Source organism: Piliocolobus tephrosceles, chromosome 1 (genome assembly GCF_002776525.5).
Source record: "Piliocolobus tephrosceles isolate RC106 chromosome 1, ASM277652v3, whole genome shotgun sequence".
Classification (NCBI taxonomy): Eukaryota; Metazoa; Chordata; class Mammalia; order Primates; family Cercopithecidae; genus Piliocolobus; species Piliocolobus tephrosceles.
In genome coordinates, this window is record NC_045434.1 from 33,800,971 (window position 1) to 33,822,889 (window position 21,919).

The 21,919-nt window shown below is 41.0% G+C and overlaps 1 protein-coding gene across 1 annotated transcript in view; it reads left to right on the forward strand.

Annotated features, from left to right (window-relative positions):
• BRINP2 (BMP/retinoic acid inducible neural specific 2) overlaps positions 1-21,919 on the forward strand; it is a 111,287-nt gene that overhangs the window by 40,488 nt on the left and 48,880 nt on the right. The window contains exon 2 of the mRNA XM_023231260.2: positions 18,287-18,631. Coding sequence (XP_023087028.1) covers positions 18,363-18,631 — 269 coding nt within the window. The 5' untranslated portion in view covers positions 18,287-18,362. The remainder of the gene's footprint in view (positions 1-18,286; positions 18,632-21,919) is intronic.

Here is a 21,919-nt window from a genome sequence, read left to right on the forward strand (position 1 = left end):
ATAGATAGATAGATAGATAGATAGATAGATAGATAGATAGATAGATAAAATGTGGCCTCATGGATTAGTATTTTACTCACTGAAATGTCATCTATTTGCCATTGTCCTGGAGTTCATGAGGGGAGCCCTTTTAAGGTGGCTCTGTGTCCTTTTGACATGTACCTATTATTTTTAGGGTATTTAAAAAAATTTAGTGGTGTGCTGGAGTTGGTTTCACACTAACTTAAAAGAGCCCATTGTAAAATTTTCAGGATATTTGTGAGCTAATCATATCAAGTCAGTAGCTTGGAATCTAGTATGGTGAGGGTATTTACATCACAGAAGTCTGCACATTTTACAATCAGAGTTTTTCCCCAGCTCTGGGTGTTAAAAATTCACAAACACACTACTCTTTGCCACACACACAAAAAAATGTTCCAGGCTCATCTTATGCTTTAATTGCCACAGTTCTATAATCATCCATTTCTCCAAGGAGCACTAATTCCTTTTAGTGGAGAATAGCACTTTGAAACCAAGATTTTGAAGCTAGGTGAGCGCTACAGGGCACTACTGAGTACTAGGAAAGATTACCTACGCATGTGTGTGTGAGCATATGTGTGTATACACATACACTAGGAAATGTAGCATATATGTATATATATACAAATAAACACTTTAATTTAAAATAAACATTTTACTTTGAAATAATTTTAGATGGACAGAAAAGTTAGAAAGAGTACAGGATTCCTGTGTACCTTTCACTCAGTTTCCCCTAATGTTAATATCTTACATAACCCTGGTACATGTGTCAAAACTAAGAAATTAACATTGATACAACACTATTTACTAAACTATAAACAATTGGAAGGAAGGAGGGAAGGAAGGAAGGAAGGGAGGGAGGAAGGACAAATTTCTTAATCTCTCAAAATCTCATTTTTTCTTGTGTTAATTCCTCATGAATTAATAATACCTACCTTGTTGGAAATAAAGCATAGTTCCCAAAAGAAAATATGCACTTAATAAATAGATATTTTCTGTTGGTTTTATTGTTATTGTTATGATGGACCTATTAAGCGTGAACCCAGAGGCCTAAAAGGAAGAGATGTGGAGATGTATACTCTTTGATCTTTGGCTCCATGGTGTGTGTTGGCAAACTAGAAACACATGAAAAACTTATCCAAAGAGTTGGTCTTACATTTTTCAGAGACATTTTATGAGTCTTGATTCATTAGAATCTGTTGGCATAAATCAGGGTTTCTCGATCCTAGCACTGCTGACATTTGGGGTCACGGAATTATTTATTGTGGAGAGTTGTCCTGTGCATTATAGGCTATTGAAAAACAAGCCTGGCCTTACCTCACTAGATGGAGCACCCAGCCCTCATTTATTACAATCAAAAATGTCTCTAGATATTGCTAAAGGTCTCCTGGGGGCAAAATCACCCCTTCTCCCTTCCTAATTGAGAACCACAGGAGTAAATGGTTGGCTCTGTCTTAAGTAAATTTTCTATTATTCACCATTTTTGAGAAATAAAATATTTAATTTAATTTTTAAAATACTGAATAATAGTTACTTTATACTATTTTCTAAAGAATTGAATGAAAACCACTGATGCAATTCAAAATTAGGCTGAAAATAATTTAATCTGTTTTGATTCAGAAATGACTGATTTGAACCTCTATTATCACTGAGTCGTGGACGTGTGCAAGTCCTGGTCAGCATAGTCCTCTTGATATGACTTTGGTTAATAGGGCTTGCTGCAAGAGCATTATAAGAAGGATTTTCACACAGCTTTCTTTCAAAAAAACTAAATCATTACATTTCAGCCTTTTCTCCCATCTTCCCTTTCTTCTATTTTATGTCCCAGCTAAATGGAATGTTCTCTGTCTAATAAACATTAATTGGATGAATGAGTAGATATTTTTTAACTTTCTTAAAAGGAAAGAAGTGGGAAAATTATTACCACATTTTACAAAAGGTTTCATTTGTCAAGAATAGTTTAGGAAGTGAGCAGCAGTCTGAGCCAAAATTAAGTCAGATTTCTTTAGAATTACTCAAGTTCTTCTATTGGGGGCTCTTAATTTTGCACAAGGACCTTCAACCAGTGCCCAAATTGCTGCAGTCTAAGTCTATAGTCCCACTTTCTAATGGAGAAAAAACTTGATGTTAAAGAATTAAAGTCTGGGCGCGGTAACTCATGCCAGCACTTTGGGAGGCCAAGGCGGGTGGATCATCTGAGGTTAGGAGTTCGAGACCAGCCTGTCTGACATGGCGAAATCCCATCTCTGCTAAAAGTACAAAAATTAGCCGGGCATGGTGGCAGGAGCCTATAATCCCAGCTACTCAGGAGGCTGAGGCAGGAGAATCACTTGAACCTGTGAGGCAGAGGTTGCAGTGAGCCGAGATTGCGGCACTGCACTCCAGCCTGGGCATAAGAGCGAAACTCCATCTTGGAAAAAAAAAAAATTAAAGAAGAATACAACAAACAAATAAATAAAATTGGAAACAACATAGCAATTGCAATAAATTCCAAATGATGAACACAAGTAAACCTTAACCCTTAGGACAACATTGAAGTTTTCCTGAATACCAAGTACCCTTCATTTTGCACCACCACCAGGAGTGTGGGGAGTTCCGTGATTTAGGCAGTATGATGGGAGCTTTGCATCATTGACCAGGATTATATGGCAACAAACTTTGGTTGAAGGCTAAATGAGAGTCATCAGTAAACTCTTACACGGGGCTGATTTTCATGCATGAATACCAACTTTTCATTATTTTTTAGCATTTTAAAAAATACTTATTGACAAAATATAGCTTTGTATATTTATGGGGCAAAAAGTGATGTTGTGATTTTTGAATACAAGGTGGAATGATTAAATCAAGCTAATTAACCTATCCCTCACCTCAAATATTTGACGTTTTTGTGATCAGAATACTTGAGATTTACTCTCTTAGTAATATTGAAATGTATAGTACTCAATTATTAGCTATATTTAGCACACTGTGCAATAGATCTAAAAAAATCAAACTTATTTCTTCTATCTGAGGCTTTTTACACTTGGATTATCATCTCCCCAGTCTCCCCAGTCTTCAGCTTCTCGTAACCTCCGTTCTACACTCTGCTTCTATGAGTTCAATTGTTTTAGATCCCACAATTAGTTGAGAACATGCAGTATTTGTCTTTCTGTATTTGGTCTATGTCACTTAGCATATTGTTCTTCAATTCTATTTGTATTGTCACAAATGAGATAATCTCTTCCCTTTTTAAGGTTCAGTCATATTCCATTGTTTTTCCTATATCTAGGAAAAATGATATTGGGATTCTGATAGAAATTTTACTGAATTCGTATGTTGCTTTGGGTACTTGGACATTTTCACAACATTTATTCTTTTAATTCATGAACATAGGCTATCTCTTATTTATCTGAGTTCACTTCCTTGATTAAATTTACTCCTATTTTTTAAATAGCCATTGTAAATGAGATTGTTCTTTGATTCCTTTTTTTAGAAATTCTGTTGTTAGTGTAGAGACACACCTGCTGATTTTTGCATGTTGATTTGTATCCTGAAACTTCACTGAATTTGTTCATCAATTCTAACATTTTGTTGTAGATTATTTTGGGTTTTCTATATAGATAATCATATCATTAGCAAACAGTGACAATTTCACTTTTTCTTTTTTTTAAATTTTTATGCCTTTTGTGTGTTTCTCTTGTCTTATTGGTGTAATAAGGAATTCCAAAACCATGTTGAATAGACCTGGCAAGAGTGGGCATCCTTGACTTGTTCCAGAATTTAGAGGGAAGAGATTCAATTTTGCTTTACATATTTAGTGGCTCCACTGTGGGATCATATGAATTTACAATTGTTATATCCTCTTAATGAATTGACTTCTTTATTTTTATATAATGTCCTTTTTTGTCTCCTTTTACAGTTTTTAACTTAAAGTTTATTTTGTCTAAGTATCACTGCCCCTTCTGTCCAATTGCAAAGACTATCTTTTTTTTTATTCTTTCATTTTTAGTATATGTGTGTTCTTAAGGAGAAGTGAATCTCTTATATACAGCATATACTTGGACCTTGGATTTTTATCTATAAATTCACTCTATGTCTTTTGATTGGAGAATTTAATTCATTTATTTTCAAGTAATTATTAATAGGGAAAAACTTGCTATTGCCATTTTGTTAATTGTTTTATGGTTGTTTTGTAGATATTTTCTTTCTTCCTCTATTTCTGTCTTGTAGTTTGATGGTTTTCTGTAGGGTATGTATTTTGTTTTGTTTTGTTTTGTGCATCTCCTATAGATTTTTTATTTTTGGTTGCCATAAGGCTTACATAGAACATGTTACACTTATAACAGTTTATTTGAGGCTAACAGCTTAGCTTTGATTGCACACAGTAACTCTCCAGTTTTCCCCCATTCCAATATTTTATGTTTTTGATGTCTGAATTGTATTGTTTTTTAAATATGTTTTACTTGACAATTTTTTTCAGCAACTGTTGTTATTAACAATTTCATCCTTTAATGCTTGTACTAGGGATAAAATTACATACTACTATTACAGTCCTAGGCTATTCCAAATTTTGCTACATATTACTTATACAATTAGGTTTTGTACTTTCATAAATTTTATGTTAATAATTAGCATCTTTTGGTTTCAGTTTAAAGAACTCCCTTTTGCAATTCCTGCAAGGCAGGCCTAGTGATGATAAACTTATTTACTTTTGTTTGTCTGGGAAAGTTTTTATTTCTCCCTCATTTCTGAAAGACAGATTTTCTGAGTGAAGTATTCTTGATTGGTAGTTTTTTTTTTTTTTTTTTTTTTTTTTTCACTTCACCACTTTGAATATATCATCCAACTCTCTCCTGGCCTGCCGGATTTCTGCTGAGAAGTTTGCTGATAGTTATATTGGTACTCCTTTTTATGTGATGTATTTCTTATCTTTTGCTGCTCTCACAATTTGTTCTTTGTATTTAATTTTTGACAATTTGATTATTACATGCTTTGGTGAATTCTTCTTTGATTAGAGTTTTGTTGGTGACCTCTGCATTTTCCTAGATGTTGGCTTCTTTTCTTGATTAGAGAAGTTTTCATCTGTTATTCTTTAAATATGTTTTATGGTCTTTTTCTTTCTTTCTTTCCTTCTGGAATGCCTATGATGCATAGGTTAGGTTTCTTGTTTGATGATGTGCCATTATTCCCACAGATGTTTTTCTTCATTTTTTATTTATTATTATTATTTACTCCTCTGATTGGGTAATTTAAAATTTTCTGTCTTCATGTTTACTGATTTTTCAGCTTGATAAAGTTAGCTGTTGCAGCTTTCTATTGCGTTTTTCAGTTCATTCATTGTAAGCTTCATTTTTAAAATTTCTATTTTAAAAAAATTGTTTCTATTTCTTTGTCAAACTTCTCCTGTTTGTGTATTATCTTCCAGATTTTACTTAATGTTTAATCCATATCTTCTTGAAGTTTACAAAACATTTTTAAGAGGATTATTCTGAATTATTATTTTTCTGTCCTTTTATAGATATCTCTTTCCTAAGAGTCTATTGTTAGAGCTTTGTCACTTTCTTTTGGAGGTGTTATGAGTCTTTTTAACCCTTGTATCCTTGCATTGGTGTTTATGCATTTGTGGAGACCGATAACTTTTCTGGCTTTTACAAGTTTGTTTTTTTGGCAGGGATAGAAAGTCACTAGTTAATCTACCCCTATGATTCTGGATGGGTCATTCTGGATGAGTAATGATCCTGGGAAGGTAGGCTTGCTTTTAAGTTCTCTAGATGGCTGGGCTACTGCTTTTACCTGGAATTTGTGTGGGGCAGCTGGCTAGGCTTTGCTATTTGGCAAGATCACTGGCTGAGCTCTAATATTAGGATGAGCTGCCATATGGATGCTGCAATCACATCTGATCTGGCAGGGCCACAGGGTGTAATTTCCTGGCCAGGTACTGCTATTTGAGTACAGGAGTTGACCAAGGTTGCAGAAGAAGCCCCAAAGTTAAGTAGGTTGGGATGAATGGACTAACTGCTATGTTCAGTAGAAATGCATGACTGAGATTTGCCTTCCTTCATGGGTGAGGTATAGGGGTGGGCTTTGAGGCCAAGAGAAGAACTGATGAAACTCCCAAGTGTGGCAGAACTAGTGCCTACTTTTTGTCAGTATTTGCTATAGTGGTCAGCTCTCTCCTTGGGCAGAGTCTAGGGGTAAGCTTTAAGGCTACAGGGAGTACAGATTAAGCTCCTGACTGTAGCAGACCTAGTGCCTGCTTATGGAAATTTGCTGCAGGGGGTCTTCTCTTACCTAGGCAGGACCCTAGGGTAGGGTCTGAGGCTGGCCATCTAGAGACTCAAGCCATGTAACCCTTCCCATCTCTTCTGGGAGTGACCAGCTCAGCTTTGTGGGTGAGCAACACTGTTAGTTGATACCTCTGATTGAGCACAACTAGTGGCAGGTGCACTGAGCTTTTGCCAAAATCTGTGATGTCTAAATTTGCATAATTTTTAAATATGTTTCACTTGACAATTTATTTTACTGTTCTCTGTGGGCTCCAGCTCCTGACTTTGTTTTTACCTGACCCCAAATAGTCTAGTCATGTGGTTTTCTCCTACATTCCCCATTTCCAATGAGGTGACAATGGGGTGAGTTGCCGGGGAAGCATCTCGAAATGCTGGGAAAGTTGGATATTTGCTTTCCTGCAGTAGAAACCATGGGCCCTAGGGAATTTCCTCTTTGTGGCACTGTGCTGACTTAGGGGAGAGAGGAGGGGCAATGTGGTCAAAGCAAAACCATTTCTCTTACCCTTTCCATGTGGAGTTCGATTCAGTTCCATGGAATACACAGGTGACTCAGGCTTATTCCCACATTTTCACCAAGGTGTTTTTGACTGGATAGATGATATTTCTGTGGGAGGAGTGAAGCCTGGGATCTCTTCTTCCACCATCTTGCTGATGTCACTTCAACTTGCCATTATTAATAAATAGATTGCCAATATATAAACTTTGGTTGTCTGTAAAAATCAATCTAAAGGAAGGAGAGATATTTGACTTAATAACTGAAGAGAGAACTTGCAGTGATAGAACAGCTTGCTCCCCATCAGTAGTCCCTCGCAAAATACCAGTGAGCCTTGGACCATACTTTTAGAAATGATGCCTTGTGGTCAGCAATTCCAAAAGATTAACTGTGATATTCCAGTCTATCTGTGGAACCTCCAAGCTAGCTCCTGCCACCACACAACATTTCCTCAATGCAGCAGTTTTATTGATTGCCCCCTGTTGTCTCCTTACCCCCTCTATCCCCCTAGCTGTCCACTTATACCAGTCAAAAGCCTGTGGGGGCCTAAAGAGAGAGCCTTTTGTCAAACAAACAAAGCACTTAGGGGTGGGTGTCTTGGACTATGCTACAAAAAGGGATGATTCTTTCTCTGCGTACTTATTGACATTCATTGAGCAGCATATAGTTTATTTTAGCTAGAGTTTGTGATGTAGCATCTATATTTAATTCCACAAGCTGTCAGGCAACTCATATATTTACAAACACAATCCCGGAAACAATGTGTTTGCTGGTCACAGCTGCATCTGTAACATCTCAGGAGCTCTGTGCTGTTCAGTACAGCTCAGGGCATTATCATTTTACATTCTGGTCTTTGCCAAGGTCCAAATAGGGCAGAGCTTGGGCTAAAAGTTCAGATTCAATGACAGGCCTGGCAGAAAGCCAAGAGCAAAGGTAACACTGAGGCTACAGGTCACAATGGAGAGCTGCTTGTCAGCCCCTCCTCAGGTTTTCAGCCTACACAGTGATGAGCAATTTCTCTGTGATTGGCTTGGGTTTATTTTGGCTTCCTAGGCCTTAAACCACCCTATGTATATACAGACTCAGCTGGGAAGTGAACTGGGGCTTAAGCAACAGAAGCCAGTCTGTTGGGAGGAGGCAGGGACAGAGAAGGGTCTCTCTCTGGAGTACAAAAGCAGCTGTCAACAAGGGATTGAAGTAGATGACTAAGCCAGCTTCAGTAGCTAGATCCAGGGAGATGGGCAGGCCATGCTTAGGGACAGGGGCCAAATGGTTTGATTCAGGCAATCTTGGTAACAGGAGGTCCAACGGCCAGAATACATAAAGAGGAACCCTAAGAGGGGGTGCAGTCCAGAAGCAGGTAAAAAGGCAGGAAATTCCTGGGGGCCTATCTATCTACAGCAGGAAATGGGGGAGCAGAGAACAGGAGGCACAGAAGCCAAAAAGAGTGTGGTGTGATTTGGATATTGTTCCCATCCAAATCTCCTGTTGCCATCCCCATTGTTGTAGGTAGGGTGTGGTGGGAGGTATTTGGATCATAGGGGTAGATCCCTCATGAATGGCTTGGGTCATTTCCTTGGTGATAAGTGCGCTCTCACTCTGAGTTCACACAGATCTGTGGTTTCAAACTGTGCAGCACCTCCCCCACCTCTCTCTCTCGCTCCTGCCTTTGCCATGTGATGTGCCTGTGCCCCCTTCCCCTCTGCTATGATTATAAGTTTTCTGAGGCCTCTCTAGAAGTAATGCAGATGTGAGCACCGTGCTTCCTCTAAACCCTCCGGAACCATGAGCCAATTAAACCTTTTCTTTATCAATTACCCAGTCTTGGGTGTTTCTTTGTAGCAATGCAATAATGGCCTAAAGCAGGGTACAAGCCCCTTACACCTTAGATGGACATGTGGAGACTGGGCAGAAAGGAGGGGGATGAGGAACCTGGGCACAGGCTCAGTTGGGTTTGGGGATATGAGGGAAGAGCACTGTAACTCAAGGGCATGCAAGAAACCTGCAATTGTGGATTGGCCCATGGTGGAGGAGTACACCTAACCTATGGTTTTCAGACAGCACAGGTGAAATACCACTGAGTTCTTATGAGGCCACGCTGACAGCCCATCTAAACAGGAGCCACACAGCTTCCAAAAAAGCAGGATGCTTATCCAAGCTGGAAAAATGATTTTAGGTGAATCCTGCTTGTGTACTTTAAGATTTTAGACTTTTCTTCAATCTTGCAATTTTTTTTTTTTTTAAATTATACTTTAAGTTCTAGGGTACATGTGCATAACGTGCAGGTTTGTTACATATGTATACATGTGCCATGTTGGTGTGCTGCACCCATCAACTTGTCAGCACCCATCAATTCATCATTTATATCAGGTATAACTCCCCAATGCAATCTTGCAATTTTTAAAATGAAAATGACCTAGAGGAATCTAGAGTAACCTCATGTGAAAACAGCTACCTTATTCAAGTCTGTAGCTGTTAGATGTATAGATCATGTAAATGGTATTAAGGACTTCCCTTGGAAGAACATTATTGGCTTCTCTGTTCCTGAGTTTTCTTCTCTGTACAATGGGCATAATAACAGCATCAACCTTCCAGGTGTTTGTGCATAGTAAATGATGCATGGAAAGTGTTTAGCTTGATGTTTGGTATACAGTAACTAACATGTAAACATAATTAGAGGTGATTATAATGGCAACTCTGGGACTCATGAGTTTTGAATTTTGAAAATTTTACCATTGACACACATAAAACAGAGACAGACAAGCTGTAGGCTTAGTGTTAAGAGACCCAGGTTCAAGTTCTGACTTTTCCCCAAACCAGTGGTGGGTCTTTAAATAACGTATTGCACTTCTGTGACTAAAAGTTTTCTCACTTATGATACAATGTGAAATGAATGTTATCATTGACTCTCATCAGAATGTTGCATCAAAATCTCCCGGGAGATTTTTAAAAAATATTCCAAATTATTAAAATATACCCCAACCCCATATATCAGTTATTTCCCTCTTTCCTCCCCTCCCTATTTCCATTCCACTCCCCACCTTCCTCACATACACACACTACCACACATGCTCTAGGCTGCTGAGAACCACTGGGCCAGGTCATCTCCAGGATCCCATCCCTTCTCCCCAGTTCCAGGCCCTGATCAAGTGGAAATTAACCAGGAAGCAGAGGCGGTAGGAAGCCAAAGCAACCACGTAATCAACGCACAGAGCTTTGAAAGGCTTCTTGGAGAAAATGAGTCTAAAAGATGTGAGAGACCATTGTAGACTCAGAGAGGAAAGGCAGAAGTGAGTACAATGGCAGGGCTCCTAGTCAGACAACTGGGGAATCAAGTGACCACAGGATGAAGGCGGAAGGGCCCTGGGTTGAACCTATCACTACAGTTATCAGCTGCAGAGGACTAGTGGTGGGGGGACTGGTGAGGTTATTCAGAGTGACCTGTAGAAACCTCTAAAAGGCTAAAATGAGGAGAGGTCTTTTAACAGAAATCTTCCTTTTTCATGCTTCAGTTTTTTCACCTGTAAACAACAACAAAACAAACAAAAACTAAGATTGGATGAGTCTATGAACTGTTTTTGGACTCTTTTTAGTGCTAATAGCCTCTGTTGGAGCAATGGAAAAAATAATGGTGAACACACAGCACTCACCATGGGCCAGACACCTTTTTTTTTTTTTAATTTTATTTTCGAGATGGAGTCTCACTCTTTTGCCCAGGCTGGAGTGCAATGGCACAGTCTCGGCTCACTGCAACCTCCGCCTCTCAGGTTCAAGTGATTTTCCTGCCTCAGCCTCCCAAGTGGCTGGGATTACAGGCACCTGCCACCATGCCCAGCTAATTTTTATATTTTTAGAAGAGATGGGGTTTCACCAGGTTGGCCAGGCTGGTCTCAACCTCCTGACCTCAGGTGATCCACCCACCTCAACCTCCCAAGGTGCTGGGATTACAGGTGTGAGCCACCATGCCTAGTCAGGCCAGACACCTTTTAAAGGATTTACAAATATTAACTCTTTTAATCCTCACAATCCTGTGGAGCAGCTCTATTATTTTTATCTTAAAAAAGAAAAAGAAAAGCAACAGACAAAAATCAGATGAGGGACTTGAGGCAAAAGTGTTGGAACCAACCTGGGAAGGTAGGCAGCCAGGTTCTGCAGTCTGTTCTCATAACCACTCCGCTTTAGAATAGCCGATCTGGGGAGCTCAGTGACTGGAAGTGGAAGGCAAATTGGTTCTCAGGGACACAAGGAGTGGCTGGGGTTTCTTAATGATGGAGGAGGATGGAAATGGTTTTGAAGAAGGTTGAGCTGCATGGAGATGAAGTTTTAAAGGTTTTGAGATGAGCAGCTTTTTATTTAGAAGTTCTATTTGATCAGCAGTATCATCTTTCTATTTGCTAGTGATCCCCTTGACTGGAAGGGAGGCTCTGGAGGAGAAGGGTCTCCCTGGTCCGCACACTTAGCCCCTGGCTCTATCGCTCAGGGCTCTGGGCAAACCTGTCAGTTAGTTCGTCTCACCAAGGAAAGCACCAAGGACACCCGACAGGCGAGTATGAAGCCTCAGCAACTGACAGATGAATCTATCCTTGATAAGTGAAGGGCTAGTTATCACACAGAAAAACCTATAAATTTGGGGCCTGAGAGCAGGGAGCCTACTAAGTCTAATATCACTAAAGCTGTACATGTTTGTGAGTGCTGTGTGTGTGTGTGTGTGTGTGTGTGTGTGTGTCTATGTATCTTTTAAGCTCATTGCAGGATCCTCAAGTCCTATGTTTTGCTCCTGCCCTATGAAGGCAAAGGCTGGGTCTGTCTTGTTCATGAGATTTACTCCCATCCCTCGGGACAGTCCTTGTGCATAGACATTACTTAATAACTGATTGACTGTTTGATGAACAGAGGTGAGTGAGGTTAAGGAGAGCTGAGTTATAGGTCTCAGAGTCAGAATATCTGAGTTTTACTTCTGTTTTATTGTGGAGTGATCTCCAGAGGGTGTCTTTGGCTCTCTCGGCCTCCTTTCTTAAAGGTCTTAAATTAATGTAAGAATATTTAGTAAACAGTAATTATGATTAGCTCTTACCTTTGCATAAATAATTATTAATATTATTAACCTGAGTCTATACAGTGAGGATATGTATACCCTCACCGGTTTTAAGTCATTCCTGACCAGCAGTGGGGAAATGCATCACCTATAGCTTGCCAGTTCCATGCTAGTCCTGAGGATGACACCAAAGGTCGAATCATGGAGCCTGGGGAGGGCAGTGACAAAATGTGTCACCCCTACTCAGGTTCGAATGGGAGAATTATGGGAGCTGATGAAGCTATACAAAATGAAACCAGGAGCACATTGTCAAGGCAAAAGCACCACGATTAGTCTCTGTTGAAGCTGACAGTTTATTGCAACAATAGGGAAGAATAAAAGTCATAGATCTGAGCTGATTGCACCCCCACATCCACCCTTGCTCTTAAGAATGTCCTGTCATCTCTCCTATCTACTTTCCCTTTCTTGTAAAAACAGGAGGTTTTGCATCAAGATATTGCGGATGACAAGAACAAATAACACTTTCTGTGATTTTTTTTTAACCAATGACACCCTCAGATTTATTCAAGAATACATCTCCTCAACAGAGTTGGCCAATTAACCACTTAAATGGCTTGAAAACTTATTTAATGTCACTGCCTAATCACTTTATGAAATGTCACTGCTCCAGTAGGCAAAAATTCCTGCTTTATACCCTGCTTCTTTTTTTTTGTTTTGGTTTGTTTTGAGACAGAGTCTCGCTCTGTCACCCAGACTGGAGTGCGGTGGCGCAATCTCGGCTCACTGCAAGCTCTGCCTCCCGGGTTCATGCCATTCTCCTGCCTCGGCCTCCCAAGTAGCTGGGACTACAGACGCCCACCACCATGCCCGGCTAGGTTTTTGTATTTTTTTAGTAGAGACGGGGTTTCACCAGGTTAGCCAGGATGGTCTGGATCTCCTGACCTCGTGATCCACCCGTCTCAGCCTCCGAAAGTGCTGGGATTACAGGCATGAGCCACTGCACCTGGCTATCCTGCTTCTTTTATGTTTCGGTCCCTTTCTGAAACACAGAGCTTCCTTCCAAAGAACTCTAAAATCATAATGCCTCTCCCCTCTCATATGTGCCCCTTATATTTACATAGAATTATGGAATTTCAGCAGCAGGTGGGATCACCTGACCTCATAAATCATTTTACTGATGATACAGTCAAGCTTCCAGAGGGAAGTGACTTGCCCGAGGGAGCCAACTTGTAAGTGGCAAAGTCTCCTTTTTTTAAAAAAATAGCTGTAAGTCATATAACTGATGCTGTGAGGTGTAAATACTATGGGATCTAGGATAGGTCAACCTCAATCTACCACTGAAATCTGTGACCTTTTGCAATTTACTTATCCATTTCTAGCCTCAGCATTCTCATCTGTTAAAAAGACTGATTTTATTGTTTGTGCTTCATAAGCAGTAACTATCTCACAAATATGAAATGATTTATATTGGTATTTATTAATGATAATTATCATTAATAATCTTGTTACCTACAATATTACTCTCACACCTATTTTACCTTTTCTCCAGGCCTATAACCATAGCTTAGCCAAATCCTTAACTCCCCAAGATATAACCCCTCCTTGGCAATAATTTTCAGTGAAGAAATCTCTATCTCACTTGCCAAGATATGGTATACCAGCAGCTAATGCCCATCTTTTGACATACCTAGCATAAATAGATATTAAAAACAACAGGAAGATGCAAAAAAAAAAAATTCCCAAGAAGTCTTCAGCTGGGTAATAATCTGAGAGTGATAAAGACAGGATTCCTATAAGCTCTACCATTTGAAGACTGCACTGCTTATGTCTCATGTGACTTCATCTATACATGATTTTTTTCATTGACAAAGCTGTGACCCATTTAATCCATGGCTTAAAGAACAGATTTGAGCTGATGCAGTCAACAAAGGAAAACCCATGACTTGATTTACCTGTACCTTTGGTGCAAAGCTAATTTATTCTTTCTTTAGATGTAAAACTGTCTTAAGTGCGGTCTAATAAGTAAAATGATTTGGCTTTCACAAGTAAATTTATAATTCTTTTCGTAAAGGAACTCACTTAGCCATTACTTTAATATCCTAGCATATAACACAGAGGCTTACTTATGCAGTCAGCTTCAGGACAAGAAGGAAAAACCAGTCCCCACTGTGGAAGGTACTGACTATTTTACTTTTCTGCTTATTAGTAGTTCCACCAGAAGTTGTGAGGATTTAGACAGTTAAAATTTGCTTGACAGGTTGCTGCAGCAAAATTTCTAGTGATATTATTTGTGGAGCATAAACAGGAAATGGCCAAAAGCTGCTCCCCTTAAAAAGCCTGATGGTAACACAACTGTCAATGCAGCAGCTATTTTGTCCTTTTTTAAAAGGTGAAGGAACATGTTCTAGGGATTTGTTTTAAAGAAAGTTTGAAACCTGTTTAAAACTTCTGTTTCTTAAACAGAGATTTTTTTAGTTAAAATGTCTTCAGATCCTGAGAAAAATCAGTGAAGCAGAAACCATATGATTCCAAGGCCAGGTTTTTGAGAGGAGCAGTCAGCGCTGAATTCAGGCATTCTTGCTGTGCTCAGCAGACTTGGCCCGGCAATCAGAACTGTTTGATTCTAAAGCTGATACTCCTATAACCAGGCAGGTTCTAGCACATTGTGAGTTCTGAAAAAGCATAATTACAAACAAAGAATGACAAGAAGCACCCATTGACTTAATATAGCTTTCTTCTTTCAAAGAGCATACAGCTTTTTCACACGTGTGCTCTCACCTGTCCTTAGAAAACCCTCGCCTGCTAGGTGAGGTGGTGACTATAACCACATATTGCAACACAGGAGATCAGTGCACCAAGGGGTGAAGTAGCTGGGCCAAGGACACATGTTTTCAGTAGCTCACAATGACCACACTATGAAATGCATGGAATTGATTCATCCAATATTTTTGAAAACCACTTATGGTCTCTGACCTGAAGGGGTCCATAAACTAGGCAGGCAGGGTGTGATGTGACTCAGCTGAGTAAGGGGAGATGATCAGTCTCATTCTGCTCAAGAAATTGCCACACTGGCTTCTTCTCATGCAGAGAATAACAGCTGGTCTTCAGGGAGCATAAAGAACCCTTACTAGGCCAGGCCTTATGCAGAATGGGAGAAGCTACAGTTATCTTTTATGTGTCTGCATTATTTTCCTATTGCTGTGCAACAAATTACCACAAACAATGACATAAAACCAATACAAAAGCATTATCTCACAGTCTCTGTGGGTCAGGAGCATGGGTACAGGTTAACTGGGTCCTCTGTTCAGGGTGTCACCAGACTCAAATCCAGGTGCTAGACAGGGAAGCAGTCCTTATCCAAGGCTCTGGGTCCTCTTTCAAGCTCACATGGTTACTGGCAGAATTTGTTTTCTTACGGTCATATGACTGAGGTTCCCATTTTCTTGCTAGCTGTTGGCTAGCATTTGCTCTCATATTCGAGAGCCCATCTATAATTCATAGCCGTGTGGCCTCCATAAGCAGTTCACCATATGGCTGTTTGCTACTCCCCAGGTCAGCAGAAGCTTATCTCTTTGACACTTCACTTTCTTCTAAAGGCTCACTTGAGTAGGTCAGTTCTACCCAGGGTGTTGCTCAAGGTTATTCAGAAACCTTTGTCCTCACTGCCACCACCATGATCTAAAATATTATCTGCCATCTGGATTTTCAATGCACTCTGCATTCATCAGATCATAACTCAAAGGCAACTGACTAGCAACCAGATCACAGGAGTGACATCCCATCATACTCACAGGTCCTGCCCATACTCAAGGGGAGGGGATCATATAGGGCATGCACAGAAGGGTGTGGGAATCTTGGTCATTTGAGAATTCTGCGTTCCAGTGTCTTCCCACCCACGTCCTTGCATTTCCACCTTGATGTGTTGGATGTCTTGGCCTCCAGAATCAGGTAGCTGCAGTCTTCAAAATGAACATTTCTCCATCCCCTTTGTCAATATGCCTTTAAGCAAAATAGAACAATATTTTACAAAAGGAATTAATTGGTAATGTTAGAGTTTCAGGTAATGTAATGAGAACTTGCTTTTGTATTGTCAATGCTTAGCAGAGTGTCTGGCACTTAGGAGGCCTCAATTTATGTTTCTTCAATAAATGAATATGTGAATGATTATATGAGAAACATTTTGGGCATCCTCATCAGATTGCATCCATATAAAAAATGCCTGCACCCTCTATGTACAAAGCTGATTTCACTTTTTAGTTTCAAATGAGTTTTTTTTTTTTTTTTTCCTGGTAATGCATGCTTATTATAAAACACTTGGGGATTTTCCTTCTTTCTATGATTTTATTTTTTATATTTAACTTTTTATTCAACTGGAACTAATTTTCCAATATTAGGTATAAAATATTCCATCCTCCATGCAATTAGTCTCTGATGCTTTTTTTCATATACTTAAGTTCTAATACATAAAAAGGTTTATTTCTAGCTATCTATTCTATTGCATTGATCTGCTGTCCAATTTGTGTGCCAGTATCACCTGTTTTAATTATTGGAATTTTATCATGTTTGAAGATCTGGTAGGGCGGGAGCTGCCTCATTATTCTTCTTTCTTCTTTCAGCCCCCACCTCTAGCTTATTAAGTGAGGGTCTGTCTTACCGCCTGCTCTAGTTCCTTAGGCTGTACCACATTCTTTATCAAGGTCTGGACATGCAGCCAGATCTAGGCTCATATTCTACTTCTGCAGCCTCATAGGCTCAACTATTCTGGGTCCCAATAAAATATAAACATACTAATCATGGCTACTTAACAAACTTTCTGTGAGAACTGTGGTAAGTTCTAAGAGCTGCCTAGCACATGAGAGGTGGTCAATACCCACCAGCTGGAATGAAGGAATGACGCTGAACATCCAGCCGCTCATGCTGTGTCCTCCATCCTTCTAAGCAGGGGTTGCAACTATTCTGAAAGCATCCTGTATGACTGGTGAGGCACGGATCTCTCAGACTCAGGCCAAACTTTAGGCTGACAGAGTTCCAGAATTAATGTTTGTTTCCAGCCTCTGTGCAGCCCCTTTGGGATTCACACTGATCTGATGGAAGTCAGGTGGTTTTGTGAACTGGAGCCAACCCAGAGTGCCCTGGGGGACTCTGGCAGGGGGCATAAATCAAGTGCTGAAGTCCACATTGTCTGCCCTTACCAGAGTCTGGAACTGCCAGGGAATTAACACCCCTTGCCTCATCCCCAGGGAGCCTGTCTCTGCACTTTGGTAGTCAGAGAATGTTCTCAAGCCATGAACTACAGGTACTGGGGTTGGGGGTCATTCTGGCACACACTGAAGTGGTGCTGACAAGGAGAGATGGGCAGATTCTGACAGTATGTGCTAGGAATTAAAGATTGAGGAAATGATCACAATTCCAAGAAGTCCCACAGTACTGAACAGTCCTGTGCATCTGCCCAGAGGTTTAAAAAGGTGACTCGCTGTTCTCAGACCAAAGAGTAGGCACTGGAAATCAGAGACCTGTGATGAGTCACAAGGCACCCAGGAACTTTGAAGGCCAGAATCTTACTACTTTCTTGGCATCTTACCCCTAACTCAGAGAGGGCAGGGCAGGCACTCATTCATCCCTTCAAGAACAGTCTGTGAAGGTCTGCTCCCAGGAGCTGGTATAGAAAGATATAGCAGTTATTGCTCAGCCCTGCCCCTCGTGGTGCTCCTAAACTGCATAGTGAGGTGAGAGGATGATGGATATCCTGGAGTGCATGATCCACTCTGATGATGCTATATGCAGCATCTGAGTTCCCCATTCCAACTCCATCCCATGTGATCTTCAATAAGAGAGGAGATCAGATGTTCAAGGCTGGAAGAGGTCTTAGAAATTAGCTCTTCAAGCCTGTCTATACATTAAACCCAGAGAAGGAAGTGATTGCCCACATTCACTCAGCTTCACAGCAGCAATGGAAGGAACTTCAGTACTTTTCTACCTCACAATTCTCCACTAGAAAAATAGGGTTGCTTCTCACCTTACATCAAACTTTGAGAGGCAGCCCACAGTCTAAGGCAATTGCAGAAACAGATTGAGCATTTTTGGAAGAGGAAGACAGAAATGGATGGTGTTGAGTGGGCCAAGGCAGGATGCATGACAACATAACATAAGGGTTAAGAGTCAGATCCCCTGAGTTCAAACTCTGGTTTTACCACTTAATAGCTGTGTGAACTTAATTAAGCATCTTTCTTAAGTTTCTCTCTAAGCCTCATCTTCTCATCTGTGAAATGATGGCAATACTGTTTCCTCACATGTTGGTTTTAAAGATTGAATGAAATCATGTACCTCAAGCACTTAGCTAAATGCCTAGAACCAAGTTGTGTTACTAGGATAAAGGATTTCCAGAATGGGCCCAACCCAATTATAAGTGATGCTCACAGGCCCATGGGGTAAGACCAGGGTGCCCAAATGACATCACCTTTTGTACTTTTCTAGCTCTGAGCCCTGGAGGAGCAGCACGGAGCGGGAGAGCGTGGCGAGAGAATGAAGAAACCAACCGCCCGGGAGAAGCATGAGGTGGCAGTGTGGCACTCGGTTTAGAGGGCTTCGGCCGGCAGTGGCCCCATGGACAGCCCTGCTGGCACTGGGCCTGCCTGGCTGGGTGTTGGCTGTCTCAGCCACGGCAGCTGCTGTGGTCCCCGAGCAGCATGCCTCCGTAGCTGGCCAGCATCCCCTGGACTGGCTGCTCACAGACCGGGGCCCTTTCCACCGCGCTCAGGAGTATGCTGACTTCATGGAGCGGTACCGCCAGGGTTTCACCACCAGGTACAGGATCTATAGGTAAGTGGGGGCCTCCACTGAGACAGGGGCTTCTCTAAGAACCCAACCTGCACAGCCCCTGCTGGTGTGCCAGCCCAAACCCCTAAGCGGGCTGGAATGCCCTCAAACTGAACTAGAGGTGAAAGCTGGAGGAACACTAGGCAGGGAAAACAAGCCTACCATGTTAGTTTTTAAAAAAAGAAAGAAGAAAACACATACAAGCTGGAAAACCTGCTGATGCCTCCTGGGGAACTTAGCAAAAGGGTTTCTATTTATAGGTTGTACTGCTTATAAATTGAGGACAAATCAGGCAGCGTGGAGTCAGCGTGTGGCCCAGGCTGCCGTAGGAGGTCAGAGTCAAATGCTGGGGCCAGGTTTTAACTAATGGGTTAGATAATTTCATGACTTGTAATTACTTAGACATACAAACAAAGGAAGGGCAGCTCCAGGTCCTGCGTTAGAGGTCTGGGGAGCCGTGCAGGGTCAGGAACAAACCTGCCCTTACCCTTTGTCAACACCCCAGGCTCTGCAGGCCTTGTGGGGAAAAGGGGTTAGGCCCTTTAGGCCCACCCCCAGAAGCATCAGAGCTGAAAGTCAGACTCCTGAGACCTGCCTAATTCATCATCAGGTGGAATAAGCCAGGCACATATTCCTGGCTGCTGGACCAGCACTTCAAAAATAGAGTGCTCCTCCATGTGCTCACCTCCAGGGCTCCCACAGTGCACCAGTGAACTCAAACTTCCCTTCGATCCCTCTGTCCACTTGCCCCCTTGTCATCTCTCCCCTTACCTGCATCTTTAGATAACCCTGGGAGCTTTGGTGATTTTTTTCTTTGTTCAAAGACATTTATTTTCTAATTCAAATTAGTTAGTTAGTTTTTAACACAAAAAGAAAAAAAAACATGAAAAAGCACAAAGAGAAACAAAAACACAAAACCATCCATTCTTTTGGCAACTAAAGGTTACTGTTGTTAACATTTTGGCATATGCATTTCTAGTCATATGAACACACTAATGTTTTTGGACCTCTTGCTAGATTTAGCACCTTGCACGCCTTATGTAAAGTAGCTCCAACCCTGTGTTGGAAGAACAGTTATTCTCCCCATTTTACAGACGGGGAAATTGACACCCAAAGAAGTTAAGCAACTTGCTGAAGGGCACAAAGCTAGTGAATAGTGGAGCCAGGATTAGCTCGCAAGGAGGCAGATTGCAGAGTCTGGGTTCTGAAAATATATTTAGAGACATGTTCTTTTTTCTGAGAGTTCTTTTTTAACATCTGCAGTAACAACACAACCACTTTAGATTTGTAAGGGGTCTCAGAAATATGGTTTTAAGAGTATTCAGTACAGTATCAGAAGATTCCCAAATGGTAAAACAGCGGCCATTTATAGAGGCCATTCACCTGCTTCAAAATTCCCACACTTGGGTGCAGACAAAGGAGCAAGGCTGGAGATATTTGAGGGGCTGGTACTTTGTGGACCCAGAGATTCCTAGAAACAAAATCCTACTCTTAGGAATTGCCTGCCCAGCTGTCCTTTCAGGCCGTTTTTCTCCCACTGGGCTTAGATGCAGTCTGGTCCTGGAAGAGACTGCAGTTCACACTCCCTGATTTGGTGATTCTGGCCCTTGCCATCTTCCAAGAGCCACAGCAGAAATTCACACAGCATCACCAAAGCAGAGAGCACCAACTCAGGCTGGGAGGGACTGAGGTGATACCTGCTCAAGTAAAAGCAGATGAGTAGAAGAGGAACAGAGTAGAGGGTTAACTCAGCTATCAGTAAACACCTAAGAATCTCAAAGAGATGGCAAATTCAGGGTGACCTTCTCTTTATTAAAGAAATTTTTTCAATCTTTCAAAAAAAAAAAAATCAGAAAATCCACTCTAGAACGCGCTTAAGCAGAGAATCCCTCCAGTCCAGTAAAATAAGATTTAATTTACCTTAGACTTTTTAGTTTATCCCAAATCTCACAGAAGCATTGTTATCACCAAAAATAACTTTTTAAAAGTTTACTGGAATTGAAGTCAGGCTGGGAGTCCTAAAACTACTCTTCTCTTCAAGGAGCTATAGAAACTAGAGGGAACAAACTCTCAGCTTCCTTCTCCCCTCAGGAGAGTTTTCTTCCGGACAGCCTGGTAGCCGCCTAGCGCCTGGGCAGCAGCTCTGAGCTGGCCCGCGGGGAGTGTCTGTAATCATTTCTGCACCATCAACCATTCTATCAGTTGGTAATGGTTTTCTGATCATTTAATGTGACAAGCTCTTACACTGTGCCATTCTGTTTCTCTGGGGTCAGTTATTGCACATGAACCTGTACTTGGGGAAACAGTAACCAGTCACTCTGACAGGAGTGTAGTATTCTGATTTGTGGCCCTTTGGTGGGGCAGAGAGAGGACAGTCACACACCGCTGCTTCAGGAGCATTCCTCGAGTTTTGCCTTTAGTGATGAAGCAAAATGGTGGCTCATGGGCCCTTATAGGGCTCTACATTATCCCAATGGGAATTCATTTTTGTCCCTTCCCACTTTGTATCTAGTGGCATTTCCTCTGGCAAATTTAGGACCTTGCTGGTATTGACTAAAGCAGGTCAAAGAAAACTGGTAAAACATACATGGAGAATCATCCTCAAATTTCTCTCCCATTATCCAGAAGAGTTGAAGGATTTAAAAAAGAACAAAGAATATCAGAAATGCTTTGAAGGGGAAATATTGGGTCTCAAACAGAATTAATGTTTTGTTTCCCCCTTTCAGGAAGCTTTTGGGACATAGAAATCAGATAGTAGCCACATGTGTCTTCCATTTAAGGAGATGCACTGTGGTAGAGAAGAATAAAACTATTATTCAAGGGGGTCAGAATATTTGGTGCAGAATCACTTGAAGGTTTCTTGCATAATAGGAAAGAGACCCTCCGTTGTCTTCTACCTGTTGAACAGATCAAAACCATTGCACAGCAAGGTTCTAATATTTAACTACAAATTCCATCTATTCTTATTAGGATGTTGGAGTATGCTCTCACTTTGAGATGACTAGTCACTCTAGAATAGGTGCAGCCTCTGTAATTGTGGACCTCCAGAGATTGTCACTCTCCTCATTACACATTTGTAAACATACAGACGTAGGTGCTTAAGAGTGAAGGTCCTAGAGCCAGGTGACCTGGGTTCTAATTCTGGAGCTGCAACTTCCTATCTGTATAATGTCAGGCAAATTACATAATTTTCTTGTCCCTCAATTTTCATATTTGTAAAGTGGGGACAGTAATAGTGCTCTACCTAATGGATTAATGTGAAAATTAAAAGAGGTAGTTGATGTAGGCATT